The sequence below is a fragment of the Molossus molossus genome, unplaced genomic scaffold (genome assembly GCF_014108415.1).
Source record: "Molossus molossus isolate mMolMol1 unplaced genomic scaffold, mMolMol1.p scaffold_m16_p_8, whole genome shotgun sequence".
In the NCBI taxonomy this organism is placed as follows: Eukaryota; Metazoa; Chordata; class Mammalia; order Chiroptera; family Molossidae; genus Molossus; species Molossus molossus.
The window spans coordinates 105,855,967-105,875,973 of NW_023425402.1; the positions used below are offsets into that span (position 1 = coordinate 105,855,967).

Consider the following 20,007-nt stretch of genomic DNA (forward strand, 5'->3'; position numbering starts at 1 on the left):
CGTGGCAGAGAACGGACATAGGTCAGAACAGGTGCTTCTTGTGGAAACAGACGGCCACTAGGTCGGGACAGGGCCTTCATGGCCGGGGTCTGTGTTCATAGCGTGTGTGTGTTTCTCAGGTAAGACCTCCTGATAGGAATGGACGTGTACAGAGCCGAGGTGTGATTACAGCAGTGAGCAGCTTCACGACGGCCCTCACACCACATCAGATCAAGTGACATGGTTTTAATATGTACTTCTTTTATTATTCTGTAAAAGGTACAAAATATACAGAACAAAACTTTCCCTTTTTTAAACTAATGTTACAATCCCATATTACTGCTTATATATAAATATTATACTCTATAGAGCTGATCATTAATTAGGTGTGTTTAAGTCCAAACGTGTAGCCCTCTGTTAAAAAAACAAAAAACAGGACAAGTGTCTTCAGGAATGGAGTGTCCCCGTGTTGCTGATCCTGAATGGGCAGAGGACTTTGTCACCAAGGGAGGAAATCACTATGTGCACGTGTGGGAGTGCTTGAGACTTCGTGGTCACCCCTCAAACACATACACATACAAAGATGCATCCTTCATAGAAATCAAGTACAAATCAATCAACTTGCGCTACTTCCAAATGCAGAACAAAGTATGGCACAGAACAGAGGCCACGGTGGGGTTTTCTTTAATTGTGCTGAATCTCACATCACACATGCCAGCATGGGGTTTGTTCCTCAGACGTTACAGGCATCTCTTTGCTTAATTCAATCAGCCCTGCTCCGAGCACAAGACAGAAAGTGATTCAATAATAATAATAAAAATCAGGCCCGTTTGGCACTATGATACAAATGGGAAAAGTAAACCAGGGGAGTTCCCACTGGTCCCAGCCCCAGAGTATTCCCACTGAAATAGCTACACTCTTTCTAAAGGAACTGGAGTACGAGGAAGGGTCTAGATTTAGAGAACTACAAGTACAAGTTTCAGAGTCTGCATGTGACCCTCCGGGAGCCCAGGCTGAGGCCCCGCCCTGCCCGTCGGCCGGGCTCACATGGCCTCGAACTCGTCGATGCGCTGCTTGGTGTTGCCCTGCCGGATCTGCCGCAGCGTCTTGTACTTGTCCCGGCCTTGCCGCATGTTCTCATTGTGGATGATGTCATTGTGGGTCCTCTTGTTCTCGTCTCTGGCCTGGGACAGCTCACTGGACAGAGTCTGCAACAGCAAGAAGCATGGGTCAGGCTCCCCTCTCGCCACCTGCCCCTCCTGGGAGAAGTGGGTGCTGGTGGGAGGCTCATTCTGTTGCCCGTCCAAAGGCTGCCCGCTGCAGCCGGAAGCAAGGAAGCCCCAGAAAGCTACGCCAGCCGTCCCCGCCGCCCTGCCCCCACGGCCCCCACGGCCCATCCCGCACCATCAGCTGCTGCTGCACGCGCAGGTTCTTCTCGGCCTCGGTGACCCGCTTCTCCTCGTTGCGGTCGTCCAGGATGCCCTCGCTGGACAGCTCGGCGCTGTAGCCCGTGTAGTCCGTGCCCTCCTCCTGCAGGTTCTCCCGGACGTGGTAGGCCACTGGCTCGTACACGGGAGGCGGCGGGGGCGGCGGGGCTGTCATCACCAGGTGCAGCTCCTCCTTGGTCTTCACCAGGTCATCCTGGGCTTCCTTGGCCTTCGAACGCAAATCAACAGACAGTGAGAACTTCTCACACAGAACCTCACGTCTGCACCACTGTCTTCAGAATCATCTTTTCTTTACGAAGGAGGCCCATTCTCCTTCCAGTAAGGACTCGCCCTCTGTCGTCCCTGCCTCCCCTTCTCCTGGCAGGCTGAAGCAGCACGTGCCGCAGGGGCGACTATGGCTGAATGAGTGTCCCCTGCAGGTCCGACCAGCCAATTCCGGGTCTGGGCTCCGGATCCTCAGAGCAGTTACCAAGCGTGCCCACCGCAGAGAGGGAGACTGACGCCAGGGCTTGACATTTTTCTAAGTATCACAACTTCTTTTTTTCTGTCTATAATCCTAATACATGCGGCTCATTGTACATCGTTTTGAAAAAAAGAAAATTAAAGAAAAATCTCCTCCCGCCACTGGAAAGAGCCACATGTTTTGGTGGTTTTATTCCCTTTCCTTGTGTGGCTGCTATTTATCATGCTCCTTGCTGCCCACCAGCACTGTGCTTAGCGGTCACCCCTAATCCTTCCAGCACTTTCTCAGGGGGACATACACTGAAATCCCACCTTCACTGCCACCTGACCCCAAAGACGTGCTTAGTCTGCCCCTGGGTGTAGCCAGCTTCCCTCACTCAATACTTTATAATGAGCACTTTCTGAACAAATTAAGGACTAAAGTCTTCTGCCCGAAACCTGGGCTAGGGGACGGGGTGGGGTGAAGATTAGTGAGGGGGCACCAGGCGTCCCCAGGAGGACTGCCACCGGTGGGAAGTGTGGAAAAGGACAGGGGAGGTGGGAGGGGAGAAGAGCCTCACAGCTTGGCTGAGGTCTGTACCCTGATCCACACCCAAAGCTCCCCAGGGCCGGCGCGTTCCTGGGGGCAAGAAGGCTCACAGCACAGAGGCTCTGTTCTCCAGACACCGGAGTGGAACATGTTCCACTGCTGCAGCTACACTTTATCAAACCTCTCTGCTGGGTCCTTAGAGCAACCTCACAAACTGGATATGAATCCACCTTCAACAAAGAAACGAGGCAGAGAGGTGAGGCCACTCGCCCTGGGTCACACAGATGAGGGCAGGGCCTGGACTCTTGCCCCAGTCTGGAGACCTCCCGCGTCCAGACCATTCCTCGTGCCGGGCTGCACGTATCAGCAGCCAGGAGAGGGCTTGTTTCGGGCACCGCGGCTGGCTGCTGGGGCACCGACCTAATCTGATTCAAAGCTAGTTCCTGGTGGCGGTCGCCTGTGGGGCTGCACAGCTCAGGGTGGCCGGAGCACAGTGGGTGGAAGCGAACAGTGGTCCTTTGTTCCCCTGCTAATCCGACAATGCGCTCGCTAGTGCGCAGGGGCAAGCCCATTCCTACCGGGATTTGTCTAAGAGGGACGAGTATCGGCAGAACATTGCGACACGTCCCAAGGCTTTCGCCACGTCCCAAGGCTTTCGCCACGTCCCAAGGCTTTCGCCGCGACCTGCCAGCCTGGCGCGGGCAGTGCCCCGCCCCCCAGGGCCCGCCCCGCCCCCCGGGCCCGCCCCGCCCCCCGGGCCCGCCCCGCCCCGCCCCCAGGGCCGCCGCCCGCGCTCACCCGGTGCTGCCACTCCTCCACCTCGTCCTCCTTGCGCCTGCGCGCCTCCTCCAGCAGCGCGATCTTGGCGGTGTACTCCGCGAGCTCCGCAGCCTGCACAGGAGCGAAGCGCGACTGACTTCGGGGCCGCTTTCAGCGGGGTCCATTTGGGAATGAACAGCCTCCCGTGACACTGCAGTGTCCGCCGCCCGCGTGTCTGAGCCGGCGCCGCGCCAGCCGGCCTCGGCCCCCTCCCTGGCCGCCAGGCGGCAGGGCTGCCCAGCGCGGCCACCTGCACTGCCCCTCCCCACCCGCCACTTTACACCTTCGAGCTGATCGGTTTACAGCCCAGACAGAAATCATGTCAGGCAGGTGTCACTTTTTCGGTCCCCAAAGGCAGCCTCTCCATAATTCAGCATGGTGAAACCCGGGGACTCCTACCAGCTGCTCCTGGCTCTTTATCTGATCCACCGTCTGCCTCTCCAGCTCCTCCTTGGCGCGCAGCGCGGCCACGCGGTCGGCCTCCAGGCGCTCAGCCTCCTCCTGCGCCCGCTTCCTCTCCTCCTCCAGCTGCAGGGCCCTCTGAATCTGGTCCGAGAGCTCTGAAGGGAACACAGCACCCGAGCTGCTCACGCCTCTGCCACCCACCTGCTGTCCAGCTCCAACTCCAAGCGCGGGCTGGGTGGGTCACAGGCGGTGGCCCCAGTCTCAGGGCGAGCGGACCTCTTTCCGGCCCTGCCCACTGTTTGCAGGGCTCGGGCTGCCGTGCTCCCCGCTGCCGTGCCCCCCGCTGCAGTGCCCTGTGAACGCCCTCTCCTCACTAACCTATGAGCTGAGCAATCTACCCTACCTGGCAAAGCTTACCACCCTCTTCGGGAAGTGGGGCCACTCAGTCCTACCTCACAGGGCTCAGGGACAATTGAAAAAGATAATGCCCGTGAAGCACTTAGCACAGATGGAAATAAAGTGCAGAACTATTTTCCAAAGCCCGTAACCATTTTATCCCATCTCTCTACAAGTCTCTGTTCTGGGTGTTACACTGTATGGATATTCTTCCTGGTGCTGTGTGTGCTGTTTGTCTGCACCTATAAATGCGACCCAGACGTCCGGGAGAGTGTGGCCCACCTTTCTCGGCCTTCTTGGTTTTCTGCTCGTAGTCCTGGAGCCTGAGCATCAGCTCCTCCTTCTCCCGGATCATCTGCTCTTTCTCTTTCTCCACGGTTTCCCTCCTCTTCTTCTCGATTTCCAGCTGCTGCCTGTTACAGGACGGCACGGAGGGTCGGACCCAGACTCATGAGCTGTGACACACTGCGACAGTCATCCCAGCGACTCGCCCGCTGCCACCGGCCGGAAGCTGGCCCATCACCAGCCCAGCAATTGGAAGGAGCAGCTGCTTCTTCGTCACCTGCTGTCCCCAGCTCCCGAGCGCATCCACATCGGGCTCTGCCACCCCCAGCCCACAGTGAGGCAGCTCTGAGGGCCGATCCACATGGTTACTAAGTTCTGTCCCATGGGCTCTCCTGATGGGGAGCAGCGCCGGCGGCGTGTCCCCCCTGCCCAGCCCACAGCCCACTCACCGCTCCAGCTGCTTCTGGTGCTTCTCCTCGCGGGCCTGGGCCTTCATCTGCTGCACCTCGATGGTGTCTGGCTTCCTGCGGCGCATGTACAGCTCGTGGTTCCCCATGCAGAGCTGCAGGATCCGCTTGTTGATGCGCAGGCGGGGCGCGTAGAACACGAAGTCCTACAGGACAGAACAGGCGCTGACTCGGGCGCTCCCGCTGCTGACCCGGCGGCACGCTGTGCCAGACACCTTTTCTAAAAGGACTCGCAGAGCAGCGAGCAGGGGCCAGAGAGAAGCTTCTACACAGGACACCCACTCCGACGACGAGGATGCCAGACGTGCAAGTTCTGGACGCGTGGGACACGCGCGCTGGGACAAGCAGGAGGGGGGTCCGTGTGCGCGCTCTGCACTGACCTCAAGCTTCTTCGCGGCGCAGGCCGCTGGGCCTTGGGAAGCCCTCGTTTACCTAAACTGTGCCCTTTGTACCTGTAAGCATTTCCCCAAAGCATCTCTCCTATTTGTAATGTCCTGTCCAATGCCATGTACCCGTGGACAGCAGCACTTTTATGGGATGACATTAAGGCACCACCTCACGAGTTTTTGTGACCCCCCACCCCCACCCCGTAGTTAGCCAGCACTTCTTTTGTGCCCCTTGCACTTGACTTTGATGGTGCTGCCGACACACTACTTCGCTGGCTCATTTTGGTCTCTGTCCCACTAGGCAATTAGCTCCCTTGAGGGCAGGGTCCAGGACCAAACCCACGCTCAGTGCTAATGGGTGCTCCATAAACACCTGCAAGGCGACCGGCTGACGGTTTACGCAGCAACGCCACAGCCAAGCCCATGACCCTGAGCAAGTCATCTTGTCACCGAGGCTCAGCATTAACTGCACAGTGGGGGTGACAGCAACCTAATGGGGTTGCTGTGATGATCAAGTCAGATGTTTATTCGGACTTAGAACACTGCCTGGCACAGCAGAAGTCGCCGACACACAAAGGGCCCACTCAGAGACTGCTGGCTGCCCTTCGAATCCGATAACGAAGAAGCCTTCTTAAAAAAGAGACATGGGAGGTGGGGAGGCAGGAGAGGAGCAGGGTGTCAGTGGGGGGAAAGGAGAAACACCTGTAACAAAACCACATTAAAAAGAGAGAGAGACACGCCGCTTCCAGGGCTCCTGGACCAGCCCTGCAGAAGCGGACGGGCTGACACACAGCTTGTCTCCTAGCTCCCTGCTGCGCTGTGATTAACAGGTGACAGGAAGGGGATGTGGGTCAGAAACTCTTGCTTAAAGTTGTCTTAAAACGCCTGTCTGCTTCCTCTTCCCTTTTTCCTCTCTTCTCAACCCCGGGGCCTTCGCCCTGGGGATTCTGACCATCAGAACAGGGAGAGAGTAGCCGAAACAGAAACAGAGCTACACGTTCCGCAACTTCTGAAGCCTCCAGGAACGTGCCGGGCAGGCTAATCAACACGCCCAAGAAGAACCTATTTAGCGTCTCGGTCTTCTCATCTGTTCCAGAAACGTTGGCTGGGGAGGGACATTGTCAAGCCCAGGAGCCCACGGACTTCCTGGGTGGGGCTCTCCTTGGGGTTTCACACATGTTATTAAGTCATCGGGTTTCCCAGGGAGGTGTCCACAGGGCTGGGAGAAACAGGTCTTTCTATCCCCCACCTCTCATTACACAAGGGAAACAGCCCTGTGTTGTGGCTGCGCAGACAGGCACACTGCCCAGGTAGGTCCTGGCTGTCTCTCCTGAGTACTGGCAAAGGAACTCGGACTAGCACCAACCCTCTTAGGAAAAAAGTCAGTTTTAAAAACCGAGAGGTAGGGACTGCAGGGACCATCCCTCCATGGCCCCCACTTTGCAGGGAGGAACCCCTTGCACTGCCTTTGAGGGAGGCCAGTTTCTGACTTCAAGTTAAGAACTAAAAGCCAATATTAACTATTAAAAATATCTAAATCCAAATTTCCAGCCAACGTCCTAATGCAAAACGACAACACCGACGTGACCGGGGACCGGCCTTCTGAACTCTGGCGGAGACAGACATCCTAACACGGAAGGCGAGGCACGAGCAAAGTTCAAGCAAACAAACCCAAGAGCAACCTTTACGAGGGTCAGGGAGGGAGGGAGGTGGGGGCAAAGGTCACGATGAAAGGAGCTGAGCACAGCTCAGCAACCCTGGAGTGGAGCCTTCCCGCGGGTGGGCCTCCGTCCTTTCACACGGGCACACAGTCCGGCACAGCGCCCCCCGCGGTTGCAGCCAGCAGCCGCTCCTCTGGTGTTCCTGCGGCGGCCTCACGCAGAGCTACCCTGGCTCGCCAGGCGCCTGAGTGGTCTCTGCCTGGGGTTCGATGATTAGGAAACACTCTGCAGCTTTTCAAAAGTTAAACTTGGGTTTAAAAAAAAACAACTTAATTCCTAAACAGTGTGGTCCAGATTCCTACTTCTGTAAGTTGAATTGGGGAAAAAAATGGTCCTGAAAAATTAGTAACATCTTGCTAAGTAGACAGCAGCCTCCGGGACCTTAGGGGGCTCTCGCTCTCCCACCTCCCCGATCTCGCGCCCAGTAATGTGGGTGCACAGGGACCCTCGGGCCGTGGTGCTGATGATGTGAGCGTTGTCATGGCGCATGAGCGTCTGTACTACATGCTACTTTAATTTTAAGTCACTGTGCAGCTGCCCATGCAGTAGGAGCTTGAGTTGGCTAACAGCAGGACACGTTTTCGATAAGAAAAGACCTTCACAAACAAAACAAAGACCCCTGGTTTTCACTCACGCGGGCTCCCCCCTTGCAGGAAGGAGTGGGCTGCCCCACGCGGGCTGCCATCGCTGGGCAGTGTCCCAGCCCAGCAGGGAGGAGTGGGCTGCCCCACGCGGGCTGGCCATCGCCGGGCAGTGCCCAGTCCGGGACGTCCGGTCTGGAGCACAGCCCATGTTTCCAAGCCTAACACTGTAACTACGGAACAGAAGTTCCAATCTATAATTTTGGTAAAATTAGGAACAGACTCTAAGGAGGGTAACAGAATTTCTTCAAGTGGCATTTTTTTCCAGAACCAGAACTCTGATTAGAAAACAGACTCATCATCCCACCATACTACCGTAGGTATGTGTGTCTTTAGTTTTCTGGGCAAAGGAGCCTGAACATTTAAATGACAGGAAAATAGACAGTAAAACCAAAATGAATTTGCATAATGCGCCAGTCTTCACAGCCACTAGTGAACAGTCAGTGGTCTTCAAACTCCAGGACCGAAGTCTCACTTCCGGCCAACACTCCCAGACTGCCGTCACTCTCACGTCTGCGACGCCAGCGAACGTGAGGTGCACGTGGACTGGGGACCAGCAGTGCTCTGGGTTCCAGTCTGCCTTCTCCCAACACGGGCACATTGCCAGGACAGCTCTGGAGTCTGTGCTCCGGGCAGGGACCAGAGATGCTGACATGAGCCCCACACCCAGTACCCGTCCTGGAGGCCAGCTGGTTTTCCCCATAAAACCAAGCCCAGAAATGCTTATCTTATCATGTGGCAAAGGTCAATGACTCAGTGGCTCTTTTCTTCGTAAGGAGTGAAGACATCTGACACTGAGGTGACAGTGAGCTAGCTTCTGACAGACACCCGGCCTCCGCAACAACCTCCCACCGCGATGGTCAGCCACATGTCTCAAGAGGTCTCTCGACCCTCAATGTCACCTGCTGGCAACTTCCCCAAAATGCACACGCACGCAGCCCACAGGTAATTCTGAGTATCACCCGCTCCTTGTCACCCCACCAGTGAAAGCGGATGTATCCGGAAAACACATCTGGCTGTAAGAATGAGAAACACTAACCCCTGTGAAGACTACAAATGAACTTACCGGTGCCTTCTTGTCGATGGGCTTAATGACAAACTTTTTGTCATTGAAAGAGATGTTCCTGATTTCACTCCACGGGAAGCCAATCTTTGGGGTCAACCTGAGGTTAGAAAAGGTCAGACGTTAGGTGTGCTTGGATAGGCTAAGAGGGGTCTGCAAATCTGTTCTTAGTTGTTTGTTTGTTTGTTCAATTTAAAAAAGTTCAAAGCTACCCAGAAAGCATAATAGACAATCTCCATCATTACGAACAGTTCCTACCTGTCCCCAGTCAGTCAGGTGGCTGTCTGTGCGGTTCAGGCTACAGGAAACGCAATCCGTTCCCATTTACATCCGACTTTCTCAGTTTTGGGCATCTCACTGCGTCGTCACCCTGGCTTGTAACCTCGAGGTCAAGGCTGATTTCCAGCCCCGCACATCCCTACATCCTCCTCTGTCTGAAACACCTCCCACTGCCGCCACAGTTCTCACTCGGCCATCCCGACCCTGCCTCGCCATGGCGACAGCCTAACCACGTTCCTAGGTGCCAGCTGGCTTGTCCCCTTGATGCTCCGTTTAGTCAATCATCCCCTCTTCAAAGATGTCAACACCCCACGCTAGTTTCTACAAGGTGAAGTCCACAATCCTTCACTTAGCATCCAAGAGCAGTCTCATCGGGCGCCAGCGTCCTGGTCCAACCCACACTCTCAACACAGGGTTTCTCGGGGGCGCCTGGAAGGGCCTCCCTCCTGCTTCTGCACCCAGCCCGCACCTGCGCCCGGCCTGCTGCTCACTTCCTCTCCAGCTCTCCCCCCTCTAGCCTGCAGTCTCTGTGCTACACGACTACTCTCTTCACATCGTTTAAGTCACTGCATCATCAGGCAGCGCTCTGAAAGCAGGCAGGTAAGATCACGTCTTCTGTCTTCTGCACTTGCTACACTGAGTGGCTGCCCACTAACGGAAATGGAAACGGAGACGGGCTTGTGCGAGTCGAGCCCACCATTTCCCCGCTGACTTTCCGTCCGAGCGATCCATCCATTGCTGGAAGCGGGGTGTTGAAGGCTGCTGTCACTGTCTTGTCATCTGCTCCTCCTGCAGATCTGCTGGGCTTTGCTGAATAGCATGAGGGCTCTGGTGTCAGGAGCGTACGTGTTTACAGTGGCTGCACCTTCCCGCCGAGCCGAGGGCTCGATGGAGCCTGCTCTCCCGGTTCTTGGTGACGGCGTTTTCCCTCCCATGTCGCCCTCCCAGTGCTAACACTGCCCTCCTGACACAAGCCCCACGCTGTCCTACTTCGTCACCGCAGCCACAGCGGCTGAGACCCCGGCTTTTTGATAAGTACTCGGGGAAGCTCATCCTGTGCTTTCAAGACCACACTGCTGTACGTGCCTCCTGCCACAGCCTGCTCTTCAGCACAGGTCGCCATGGACACCGTTCCAGAATAACATGGGTCCTACACCACCCCTCAAAGGCACTGCCGTAAAAAATACTTCCCCCAGATGCCATACAAACTTTCAGTTTAGAAATTAGCAGGGGTGGGGAGGAGTCTGGCCCACCCACATGTTTAAATAAACACGGACGGGCAGTGTAGGTCTTGCTATGACCATGCAAGGCGGGTCAAGGCTGTGTGTGGGCAGGTGGGGGCTCTGAATGCCGAGGGGGCATGTGAGCCCAGCAGACGTCTCTCTGGGACACAGCGGTCATCCCCAGTGGAGGAGAGGTGTCAGGGCCCTGCCCAGCAGTGGTGGTGTCACATCCTTTCCAGGGTCCTGCCCTGCAGGACGGTGATGTCCCCACAACACACCTGGCAACACGCTTCCTAGCACTCAAACAAACATGCAGGGGTTCGTTCGTCATGTTAGTGTCATACATGGGATAAAGAGGTAATCCTGTTCACAGGTCCCTGGACAGCAGAAAGGAACTCAGGATGTCACCTGGCCCTGCCACTGGCCTCCGCCTGTCCTCACATGCAAAGGCTTTTGTTGTCTCTGTGTACTGTCGTCCAAGACACAGGGGGGGCACTGGGCTGGGGTGGGAGGGGCTCGGGGACTGCAGCCCAGAGCTCCACCCCCAAACCCCTACGGAAGCCACCACCTTCTCTCAGAACAGTTTCTGATCCTACAAAACGGGGGCCCTCAGGCTGGACAGGCAGCCTTCTTTCGAGGGCTGGGCTGTCCCCATGGCCCCGAGCCCCCTGCTTTCTGGGGTGTCTGGAGAGTTGGTCTTTTGAGGACTCTGGAAGCTCGTGTGACAACTGATGGCCATTCATGAGCACGGCTGCAGCATCAAAAGATGAGGACTCCACACAGAGTCACAGACGACAGCCTTTCGTCCCTGCCCACGGTTAGAAGATTAATGTCTGTAGGGATTTTCCTTTTTCTCTTTTTTAAAAAAGAGTTCACACATAGGACATGAACAGAGAAGGGCCCATGGAGACAACTTCTAAAGGATTTGTTTTATGAGCCTGTCTTTGTTTAGGCCACACATTAAAAAAAAAAAAAGTGAGATTTTTGAATAATAGTGACCAGAGCTCTTTCGAGAAATCGCTATTTCCAGGCCTGGAGTGGGGAGAGTCCAAGGCGATCCCAGAATACTGCGAAGTAAAAAGGAGAGAAGTTCCCCAAAAGTAACAGGGTCATATCGAAAGGGCTCAGGCCAACTCGAAAGGGCTCGCAAAGGCATATCTCAGACACTACGGGCAACACAATCACAGCATTAAATTCCAGCCCACAGAATAAAACACATATTCCCTGAGTCCATATTAACAGAAACAACTAAAAAAAGAATTGAAGAGAAACTGTTTCCTTACATTAGGATTCCAATGAACACATGTAAAACAAATTTCTTTCCAATCAACACTTCTCACATATCAGAGTAGTAACTGTCATAAAGACCCCTCGGGGGATGGTGGAGTACTGAAAGAACACGGGGCAGCTGTGGCTTCGAGGTACCCCCCAAGCGCACCCGTGGGTCAGGAAGGGAAGAGCAGTAACGGGCGAGGAGAAGCCCGGTAGGCGCCGCCCTGACCGGCGACCAAGGTCACCACCACCAGTAGTGAGGTATCCTGACATCACATGCCCCCGCACAGGCCTTGAAGGGCACACGGGGCGGGCGGTGTGTCCGTAGGGTCCTTGCCAAAAGTGCCAAACTCAATGTCAATACTTTTCAAAAGTGTCAAGGTCACGACAGACTCTCTGGCCCTGTCCCAGATGGAAGGAGGCTGGGCAGGCGTGACAGCTAAATGTGATGCCGTTCCAGGTGGGGTCCTGAGGCAGAAGCGGGACATCAGTGGGCACCTGAACTTACTGTTAGTCTCCGTCAGCGTTAACTTCCCGAGTGGGTACTTGGACTGGGCTGTGTGAGACGTTAACACTGGGAAAGCTGGGCGGAGGGCATACGGCAATCCTTTCTATACTATTTTTGAAACCTTTCCAAAGTCTTTGAAATGGTTTTTAAATGAACGTTTAGAGAATTTTAATTCGGAACAAGGCACGGAGGGTGACAATGTTCTACAGCTTCACAGAGGTTGGGGTTTTACTGTTTGTCTAAACTCAGTAAATGAACAGTTAAGAAACATGCATTTCATTATATTTAAATTCTACATCAAATGAAACACAAAATGAAACGCACTGCGCTCTAGTAAACGCCACGAGGTGCACTTCCGGGGAAGCCCAGGACCGTGATTTCACTGGGACGTCACAAAGGGCCCGCGGCAGTGACGCGAGACAGAGTCAGGAGTGAGACGGACGCCCTAGGTCGCATCCTGGCTGCAGGTACACGGTGTTCGCTGAAAAATCCTTTCTGTTTGGCAATTTGTTTGAAATTTTTCATTTAAAACGTTGAGAAAGGGCCTGGGTGGTGGGATGGGCTGGCGATCACCGTGTACCACAGAGAAGGGAAGAGCCGGGGCAGGTGGGGCAGAGATAACGGGGCGCTGTCCGTACTGTCACAGTGGAAGGGAAGCTCCATGAATCGGCCTGGCCTCCCTGTGCCTGCAGGGCCAGTCCAGGGGTGCTCCTGCTGCGGGCGAGGCAGGCCCCTCAGGAACTCTCCCTCATCTCCCACCTCTGCAGCCTGCTACTGGCCAGGCTGAAAGGCTTCTCACAGGTGTCTAACCACGTGTCCAAGCTCTCTTCTCTGTCCATCTGAGGGGAACTTCTACACTTCTTACCAGAGGTGGTCAAACTGGAGTCCCTGCCATAGCAAACTTCTGGAAGAGACTGAGTGATTCGGAAAACTGCCTGTTCTGTGTTCAAGTTACGGTTCCAAAGACCGGAAACGAGAGCACGGTCCAAGGACTGTGATCCCAGCAAATCTGGTTAACAAACTCGATCAACACAACCCTTCGTGGTCTCCTCACGGGCAAGCACAGCGTGGAACCCCACCCCGACCCCAGAGCCGAAATTCACACGTTCTGCCTAAGGAGTATATTCAGAAGGTGGAAATGACTTCTTACACGCTTGACACATCATTTTAAAAGTGAACAGAATGGAAAACTGAATCAGGGTACTTGACTTTCAACCTCGAGTCAGGAACTGAAGGGAGAAATACCTGCTCTTGTTTCAGTCCCCAAGTTGTCCACAGCCCTTCCCAGCATCCTCTCCCTTAGAGTCAAGCGAGTGGCCTGGGGGAGCCCTGAGCCCACAGTGAGAACCTCCTCTCCCCAGCAAGGCTCCAGAATGAAGTCAGAACCCCTCCCCGAAAAAGTACTTCCAAGGACTAAAGCTCTCGGGGGCAGGATCGGGTTCCTCTTGTTCTTTTGTTTTGTTGTTGTTTTGTTTTTGGTCTGGATGCCAAGTGGAATTATAACACAGCTAATCTGAACTTTCTCTGTTCCCAAGCTGATAATGCTTTGCAGGGAAGGGGTCTGGGTCTGCTAATTTCCTCCTCTCTACGGTCTCCTGTTCTCATCTATGGGTTCACAGGAAGAAAAGGCAAATGCTTTCAGTCCAACAGGCTCCCACTTAGTGGTTATGTCGACAATGGAAAAGGGACCCCAGGAGACATTTCCCAACCAGAACACGCTCGGCACTAAAAGGGATAGGCATTTCAGTAAAATAAAGATGTGTCTGCTTCTTTGCAGGGGGTACTGAGTCTCCTATCACCCCACTTACGTACTGTGTACCCCATTCCCATCTGAACAGAGCCCCAAGAGCTCCCAGCACCGCACTGCTAGCTCTGCAAGGGCAGCGAGTGGACAGTGCAGCCGAGTGCTGCCCTGCACCCCAGACCCAGCCCGGCCCTGCTCCTCCTGGCCGTCGCGTTGTCAGTGTCTGTCTGACTGAGTGAGTGTCTCTGCAGTGTCTTCTCGTCGTGGAAGAGGGGGTGCCTTCTGAAGCGGGAGGGAGGGGGAGGAAGTGAGGCTGGGCCCACACCTGTGTCTTCTTTGGGGAGATGGCTCCTTTAAAGGATGGCCGGTTTCCCTGCTAAAATGGGGAGAAGGGGAACAGGAATTGGACTGGAGGAGCCACACAGGTATCTATTTGGAAAAAATGAACATTTGCGTGGGTTGGGGGTAGTTACAGGCTGACATCAACAAGTTCCTGTCTATGGCTGTTTCTTGCAGCTTGAAAAACCTGTTTGGACAGCCCTGGCCATGGCTACGTTACAAAATCTGGTCACTTAAGAAAGGAGTTCAAAGAAGAGGAAGTTTCCCACATGTGACCCGGGAGGCCTCCGTGTTCCCTCGCCCTGTCGGCCAGGTGTGGCTGTGGGACCGTCACCGTCCCCCAGCCCCCTTATTGCGCACAGTCAGGAGGAGCACACCAAGAGTCCCCGGTAACTCACTTCTAGGTTCTGGAAGGGCCCCTGAATCTCTGATCAGCCTACTGTGTCCCATGGGGTGACTCGAACCTTCCTGCAGGGATTCCCTTCGCAGGGTCCTGAGCCCCCATTTATTCAGGCACTAGAGGAGGGTGTAGGATCACCTGAACGGGTCCCTGCCCGGATGCAAGCATCTGTACGTAGGGTTCTGGCAGGGATACATGTGGCTGGGATTACAGGCAGGTTCTTTATGTGGCATCACTTGTCAAAAGCAGAGCCACTCCCTCATGAATGCCAGAGAGGGACTGTGGGGGTCGGGGATCCAGTGTGGGGGAGCTGAGACCATCAGCAGCTGAGAAGAGGTGGGGTGCGCGGGGCACAGGAAGGACATGTAGAGAGCCATGACTTGGAGGAACAGCATGTGGGGGTGGGGGGAGGGGCGGGACAGTGGTCTAGCCTGGGCTCTGCCCTGGCTACAGGGGCCCGAGGACCTCCCCAATTCTGGGCTGCTCTGTCCTGCATCCACGGAAGCAGGGACCCAGGCCAAAGGGCTTGGCTTGGCACGAGGGCCTCAGGAGCAGCCCTGCTGCCACACGGCCTGGCCCGAGCTGACAGCACCAGCAGGCTTGTCTAGGGGACCTCTCTGGAGGGACAATACGGAGCACCTCCCTGCTCGTCCCAGAAGACACCGTTTCCTCCCCCTTCCGCTTCGATTCAGGGAGCTTCTGGTGGGAAGAACCTAGAATTTAGGCTTATCATCCGAGCTCGGGAACCACCTCCAAAAACGTGCCCCCACTGGCCTGGAATGATCTCTGTGCAGCCGGCTTCTTGGCAGAAAAAGGCCTGGGCTCTGTTTGTGACCACTGCGCCAGGCAAGGAAGTCAAGGGGGCCAGCCTCTGCCTGAACCCTCACCTGGCTTTCTACTCCAGACAAAATTAGCCCGAGGCGACCAGACACCTCCCGAGCGAGTCCACAGAGGCCAGGCCGTGTTTACAGAATCCCAGGGTCTCTGACAGCACCGTCAGTGTTCTGGGGCGGATTTGCGCAGCCCTCCTGCCAGGCGGCCTGGGAGCAGCCTCGGCGGGGCGGGGCCGCTCGCAGATCTTCCTGGTCTCTCTGCTGGACCCCTCAGCACATGCTACGTGTGCTGGTAAGGAGGCCAGTGACGGGAGACTTCGAGAGCTCGGAGCCGGCCTCGGTGCGGCCACGCCAGGCGAGCAGCCCTGGGGACTCCCACCGGGCCAGTGAGCTGCCAGCACACACTTCAGAAGGAACCTCGTGCAGAACTGCCACCCTCTCCATTGTTTCCAGCACCGTACCCCACCAACGAACGACAATTAGAGTTCAACTCACTTATCATCTTTCTCATAAATATTTAGTCCAAGGGCATCCACTCCAAGCCAAAGGTCTGTTCCTTTCTTATTTTTTATCTCAAAATAGTTGATTCCATACATTTCCAGGTCTTGGGCAATCTTCAGATACTCCAACATCGCAGTGTCTCTGGTTGGGGAGAACACACATGGGCCGTGGTCAGTGCGTGATGTCCCGCACAGCCTCTGAAATGCACGCAGGGGGCGGGAACGTCCACGCTGTGCCCCGGGCTATCCCTGGCCACTGACCACGGTCCTTCACACATTCTGAAAGAACTGCACTGACTCGCGCTGGCTTCTCTGGACACACGTTTTCCTTTTACCGCAGACATGACACGGCCTTCCCTCTCACCTACGGGCTCCGGGCTCCCACTCCCCGCCTCAGGCTGGGCTTCCACAGGACTCTAAGGACACGTCTCTGAAGCCCAAACTGCAAACGGACATCTGAGGCCGGGACACTGCCCGTGCCGGAGACGAGGGCTCCAGGACAGCGGAGGCTCGGACCATTTCTTATACTTTATAGCCAGTGTTTCTCCCTTGCGATCCGTTGAGCCATTACACACACTTTTGAAGACAACTCTGCCAGGGACAGTGGAGAAACCAGCCCCTCTGTGACTGGGGAAAGAGAACTCTGATGGCTTGTGAACAAGGCCCTGACCCTTCGACTAGAAGGATGTTCTAGACACGAGGGAGACAAGGGCCTGAAGGCTTAACCTACACTGCTTCTCGCCCAGGCAAGAATGCCTGGCTCTGGTGACGAGGGAAACTCACGTGTGGCTCGGGGGGACTGGCCCGGGGACCCTCAGAGGAGTCACACGCACGACAGACAGGCGGCAGCGCCGCGCCCCCAGCACTCACTTGAGCATCCCGCGGTGCTCGGCGTGCCACACCTGGATCCGGTCCTCCCACTGGTCCCTGGTGAGCTTGTGCTGGTCCATGACCCTGGATGGCAGAGAAGAGGGAGAGCGCCGTCACCCCGAAGGGCTGGCAGAGGGACAGACTCCGCCAGCCTCGTGCAAACCCTGGCCTTCCCCTTAGAGAAAATCACCGCAAAGCGCCTTGTTTCTACTTCCTAACGTGAGCAGTTCCACTTAGGACGAACTAAGGACTTGGACGATTTAGAATCTGGAACAAGACAGACTCAGTCCCTGCTAGTAACAAATTTCAAAGGGCATTTTATCTTAAGAGGCCTCCTCTGCCAAAAGGGGTAATTTATGCGACCATCAGTGAATGAAAACAGATTTAACAGGGGCCAAATTATTATACATCAGGAAGCAGTCGGGCCGTGAGGAACGGGACCGCTTTGCAATTTCCCCAAATACCGGCCGCTCTCCAGCTCCCATGAGGAATGGCCCCTAGTCTGCCGTTCCTCGGCCAGACCCTGTTCAGGTGGATCACTGGCGCCTTCGGGGAGGCGCTGTGCTGGGTCAGCGCCTGCTGATGGCCAGAGCACATGACTGCAAACACACAGACCAGGAAGTGCCCAGCACCCAGCCCCCAGGAACACGTGCCCTTGACAAAGACCTTGTGCTTCTGCGGCTGCCTGCTCACCTCTGGGGGATCAGCCGCTCCGAGCTGAGGTACCCGGACTTGTGCATTTCTTTGTTGTAGTCTCCGAACTTGGCCTGCACCGCGTAGGAGCCGAGCAGCACCGCGGTCTCGGGGGGGCAGTAGATCTCATCGCTGAGGATGCCCTCCTTCACTTGGAGGAAGAAAAGCTTCTGCGTGATGTCCTGGATGAGCTCCTCAGACACGTCTTCCGGGTAGAACTTGGCCCTGAACTTGAACTGGAGAGGGTTCTCCTTCCTGACCTCCTGGGCCGACACCTGGACAACAGAAGCCACGCGCTCACTAGGAGTTCAGGAGACACACGCACTTCCCCAAACACAGGCTTCTAACCACTGACTCAAAGGGTCCTTCAGGTCAGTTTTCAAAAGTTAATGTTTATTCTGAAAGTCACCTTTTCAGCATGTAAGGAAAAAAAACGGCCAGTTAAGGAAGTCCTTCACACTCCTGCCAGCAACGGCCAGCTGCTGGCCCACACGGCAAAGCCCGGCCCTGATCTCCAGAGACCTGCTCGGAAACACCTGATGACCCCCAGGCCTGACCTCCGTCCATGTGGCCCGTCCGGCCCCGGACCATGGAGCGTACGCCTGGTGAGTCCTCACGCCCCTCCTTCCCCTCTCACAGACCCTGCACCCTTCTCGCTCGCTATGCACTATGGGAAGAAAGCAGGGGTTTGGAAAAGGGATATTTTCCAACGTGTTCGGAGAAAACACATTTAGCTGACTGCTTTTCTTTACAACTGTTACTGGAATTATCCAGTCTTTAGGGTCGGGAGATAGTCTCTCACAGGCTCTAACAAAGCAGTGACAGGTTCTTGCAGTGCATGATTCATGGTTTATAAGATTAACAATCACACTGAAAAAGCAAAAACGACAGTAAGGTCAACTAAGCACCGAGAAGTAACCATCACGTGCTCGAACGAGAGAGCAGTGAGGAGAAAATGCCAGGATCTGATTCCCAGCCAATATCCCCATTCACTGGAACCTGCAACCTTTCTGTCTGAAAACTTTTACAGAGTGAAAAGGAACAGAAACCACAGGCAGAGGAAGGCGCCCCAGTTCCAGTGCCAACGAAGACCCACCCACAGCAGCCTGCACACAGTTAACTGACTTACCTTTTTATCAAGTTTCAGCCAGGTAGGAAATCCTTTGTTATCTACATACTGGAGGCCAAAGTACCACACTTCACGCAGGCCGATGGTCTTAACCACCTGTGGGAGACAGGGCGGGACGAGCCAGTCAGCAGAGTCGCGGACGGGCAGCGCTATCGGCGGCCAGGGTCACAGGTGCAGCGGAGCGCCAGGGAGCCAGGCACCGGCTGCTCGGTCCCGCTGGGCCGGCCTCTCCTGCACTGTCTCCAGTACCTTGTTACTAACACGGGCCATTACCCCAGAGTGTGAACGATTTATTTTTAATATCAATTTGAGCATATTCATGGTTAACATGAAATCTTACAAAATCTTAAGAACTTACAAAAACCTCACTTCTACTCCGGTCCTCCATCCTGCTCTCCTGAGTCAGGACAGCGAGGTGAGTGACAGCGAGCACAGAGACACCCAGGGCACACCAGTGTGTCACAGGCGTGAACGTCACCTGCCAGGTGTGCTCATGGGAAAGGGGCCTGAGAATTACCGACATGAAGCAGAGTAACACTCAGGCCTCCTCCGGCTGCCGTCTCTGCCTCGCAGCCAGCTGGCCCCAGACCTGGCAATGAGGGACAGGGGCCCGCAGCCCCGGACAGACAGAACACAGGTGGAGGAACTTCCGAAGGGGCAGGGAGCGCTCAGCTCCACACAGGCTGACAGCTCAGAAAGGCAGAACCAACCCCTAGGTCACAGCAAGGATTTCACATTGGAAAGTTCTCCACTGCACTAGAAAACAAGTCTCCTGTGGTCCATTACAGAGAGCCCGGGCTGGTTCAAGTGTCTCGGAAACAGAAATGCAACTTGTTGCGGACACTTTTTGAACATCATCAAAACTGAGCCCAAGGACTTTGCTGTGCAGTTTAAATCCCACAACATTCAGCCTCTACAGAAAACGGTGACCCTTCTTCAAATACATGGCTTCTGTCATATTTAAAGGGGGAAAGAACTGAACACACTAGAGTATCTGGAGCACCTGCTTAAATAAAATCTGAAATTCCAAATAGACTCCTGCTCTGAGCCTGTTCCCGCAGCGGCTGGGGAAGGTGCTTGCGAGAGCTCTGGGGTCTGAGCTCCACGCCAAGGCCCGGCCTGTTCGTCTGCGCCCTCTGCTCCCCAGAGCAGGGAGAGGAGGCACCATGGCCAGGATCCCTCCTCAGGGGACGACATGAAAGAAACCCCGACCCTCACACGGTGCTGTACTCCCAAGTTGGTGCTGTACTCCCAAGTCGTTTATGAAGACTGATGTCTTGTTTTCATGGTGGCCAAGGGCAGAGAAAGCCAATTCAGAGACCAGATTTGTATGCCCAGTTTTGCTAATTCCTTATTCCCGCAAGGCTCCATCTCATCCTTTGGATGTAAGACTGCCTAGCCGTACCCTTTGCGGTGTTTCAAAGTGGCCCAAGAAAGCCCCACTGGGTCTTAACCAGTCTGGAGTAGTTTCCCGTCCCCTTGACGTCCCTCCTCCACCCAGCAGGCCCTTGCTGATGCGCAGGCCACAGCTGATCCCTCCTTCCCACCTGGCACATGTGCTCAGCCTCTCACAGGCATCGCAGACTCTGGAAGCAGGCTGTGGACGGAGCCTGGTC

The 20,007-nt window shown here is 55.3% G+C and overlaps 1 protein-coding gene across 2 annotated transcripts in view; it reads right to left on the minus strand.

The window, feature by feature from the left end:
• Positions 1–241: 241 nt before the first annotated feature.
• Positions 242–20,007, minus strand: part of EZR (ezrin) — a 50,081-nt gene continuing 30,315 nt past the window's right edge. For both annotated transcript variants that reach the window (XM_036247964.1, XM_036247965.1), the window contains exons 4-14: positions 18,392–18,487; positions 17,263–17,537; positions 16,570–16,653; positions 15,695–15,841; positions 8,605–8,701; positions 4,773–4,936; positions 4,321–4,451; positions 3,637–3,797; positions 3,217–3,309; positions 1,384–1,635; positions 242–1,187 (exon numbers count right to left, since the gene is read on the minus strand). In XM_036247964.1, coding sequence (XP_036103857.1) covers positions 1,023–1,187; positions 1,384–1,635; positions 3,217–3,309; positions 3,637–3,797; positions 4,321–4,451; positions 4,773–4,936; positions 8,605–8,701; positions 15,695–15,841; positions 16,570–16,653; positions 17,263–17,537; positions 18,392–18,487 — 1,665 coding nt within the window. In that variant the 3' untranslated portion in view covers positions 242–1,022. The remainder of the gene's footprint in view (positions 1,188–1,383; positions 1,636–3,216; positions 3,310–3,636; positions 3,798–4,320; positions 4,452–4,772; positions 4,937–8,604; positions 8,702–15,694; positions 15,842–16,569; positions 16,654–17,262; positions 17,538–18,391; positions 18,488–20,007) is intronic.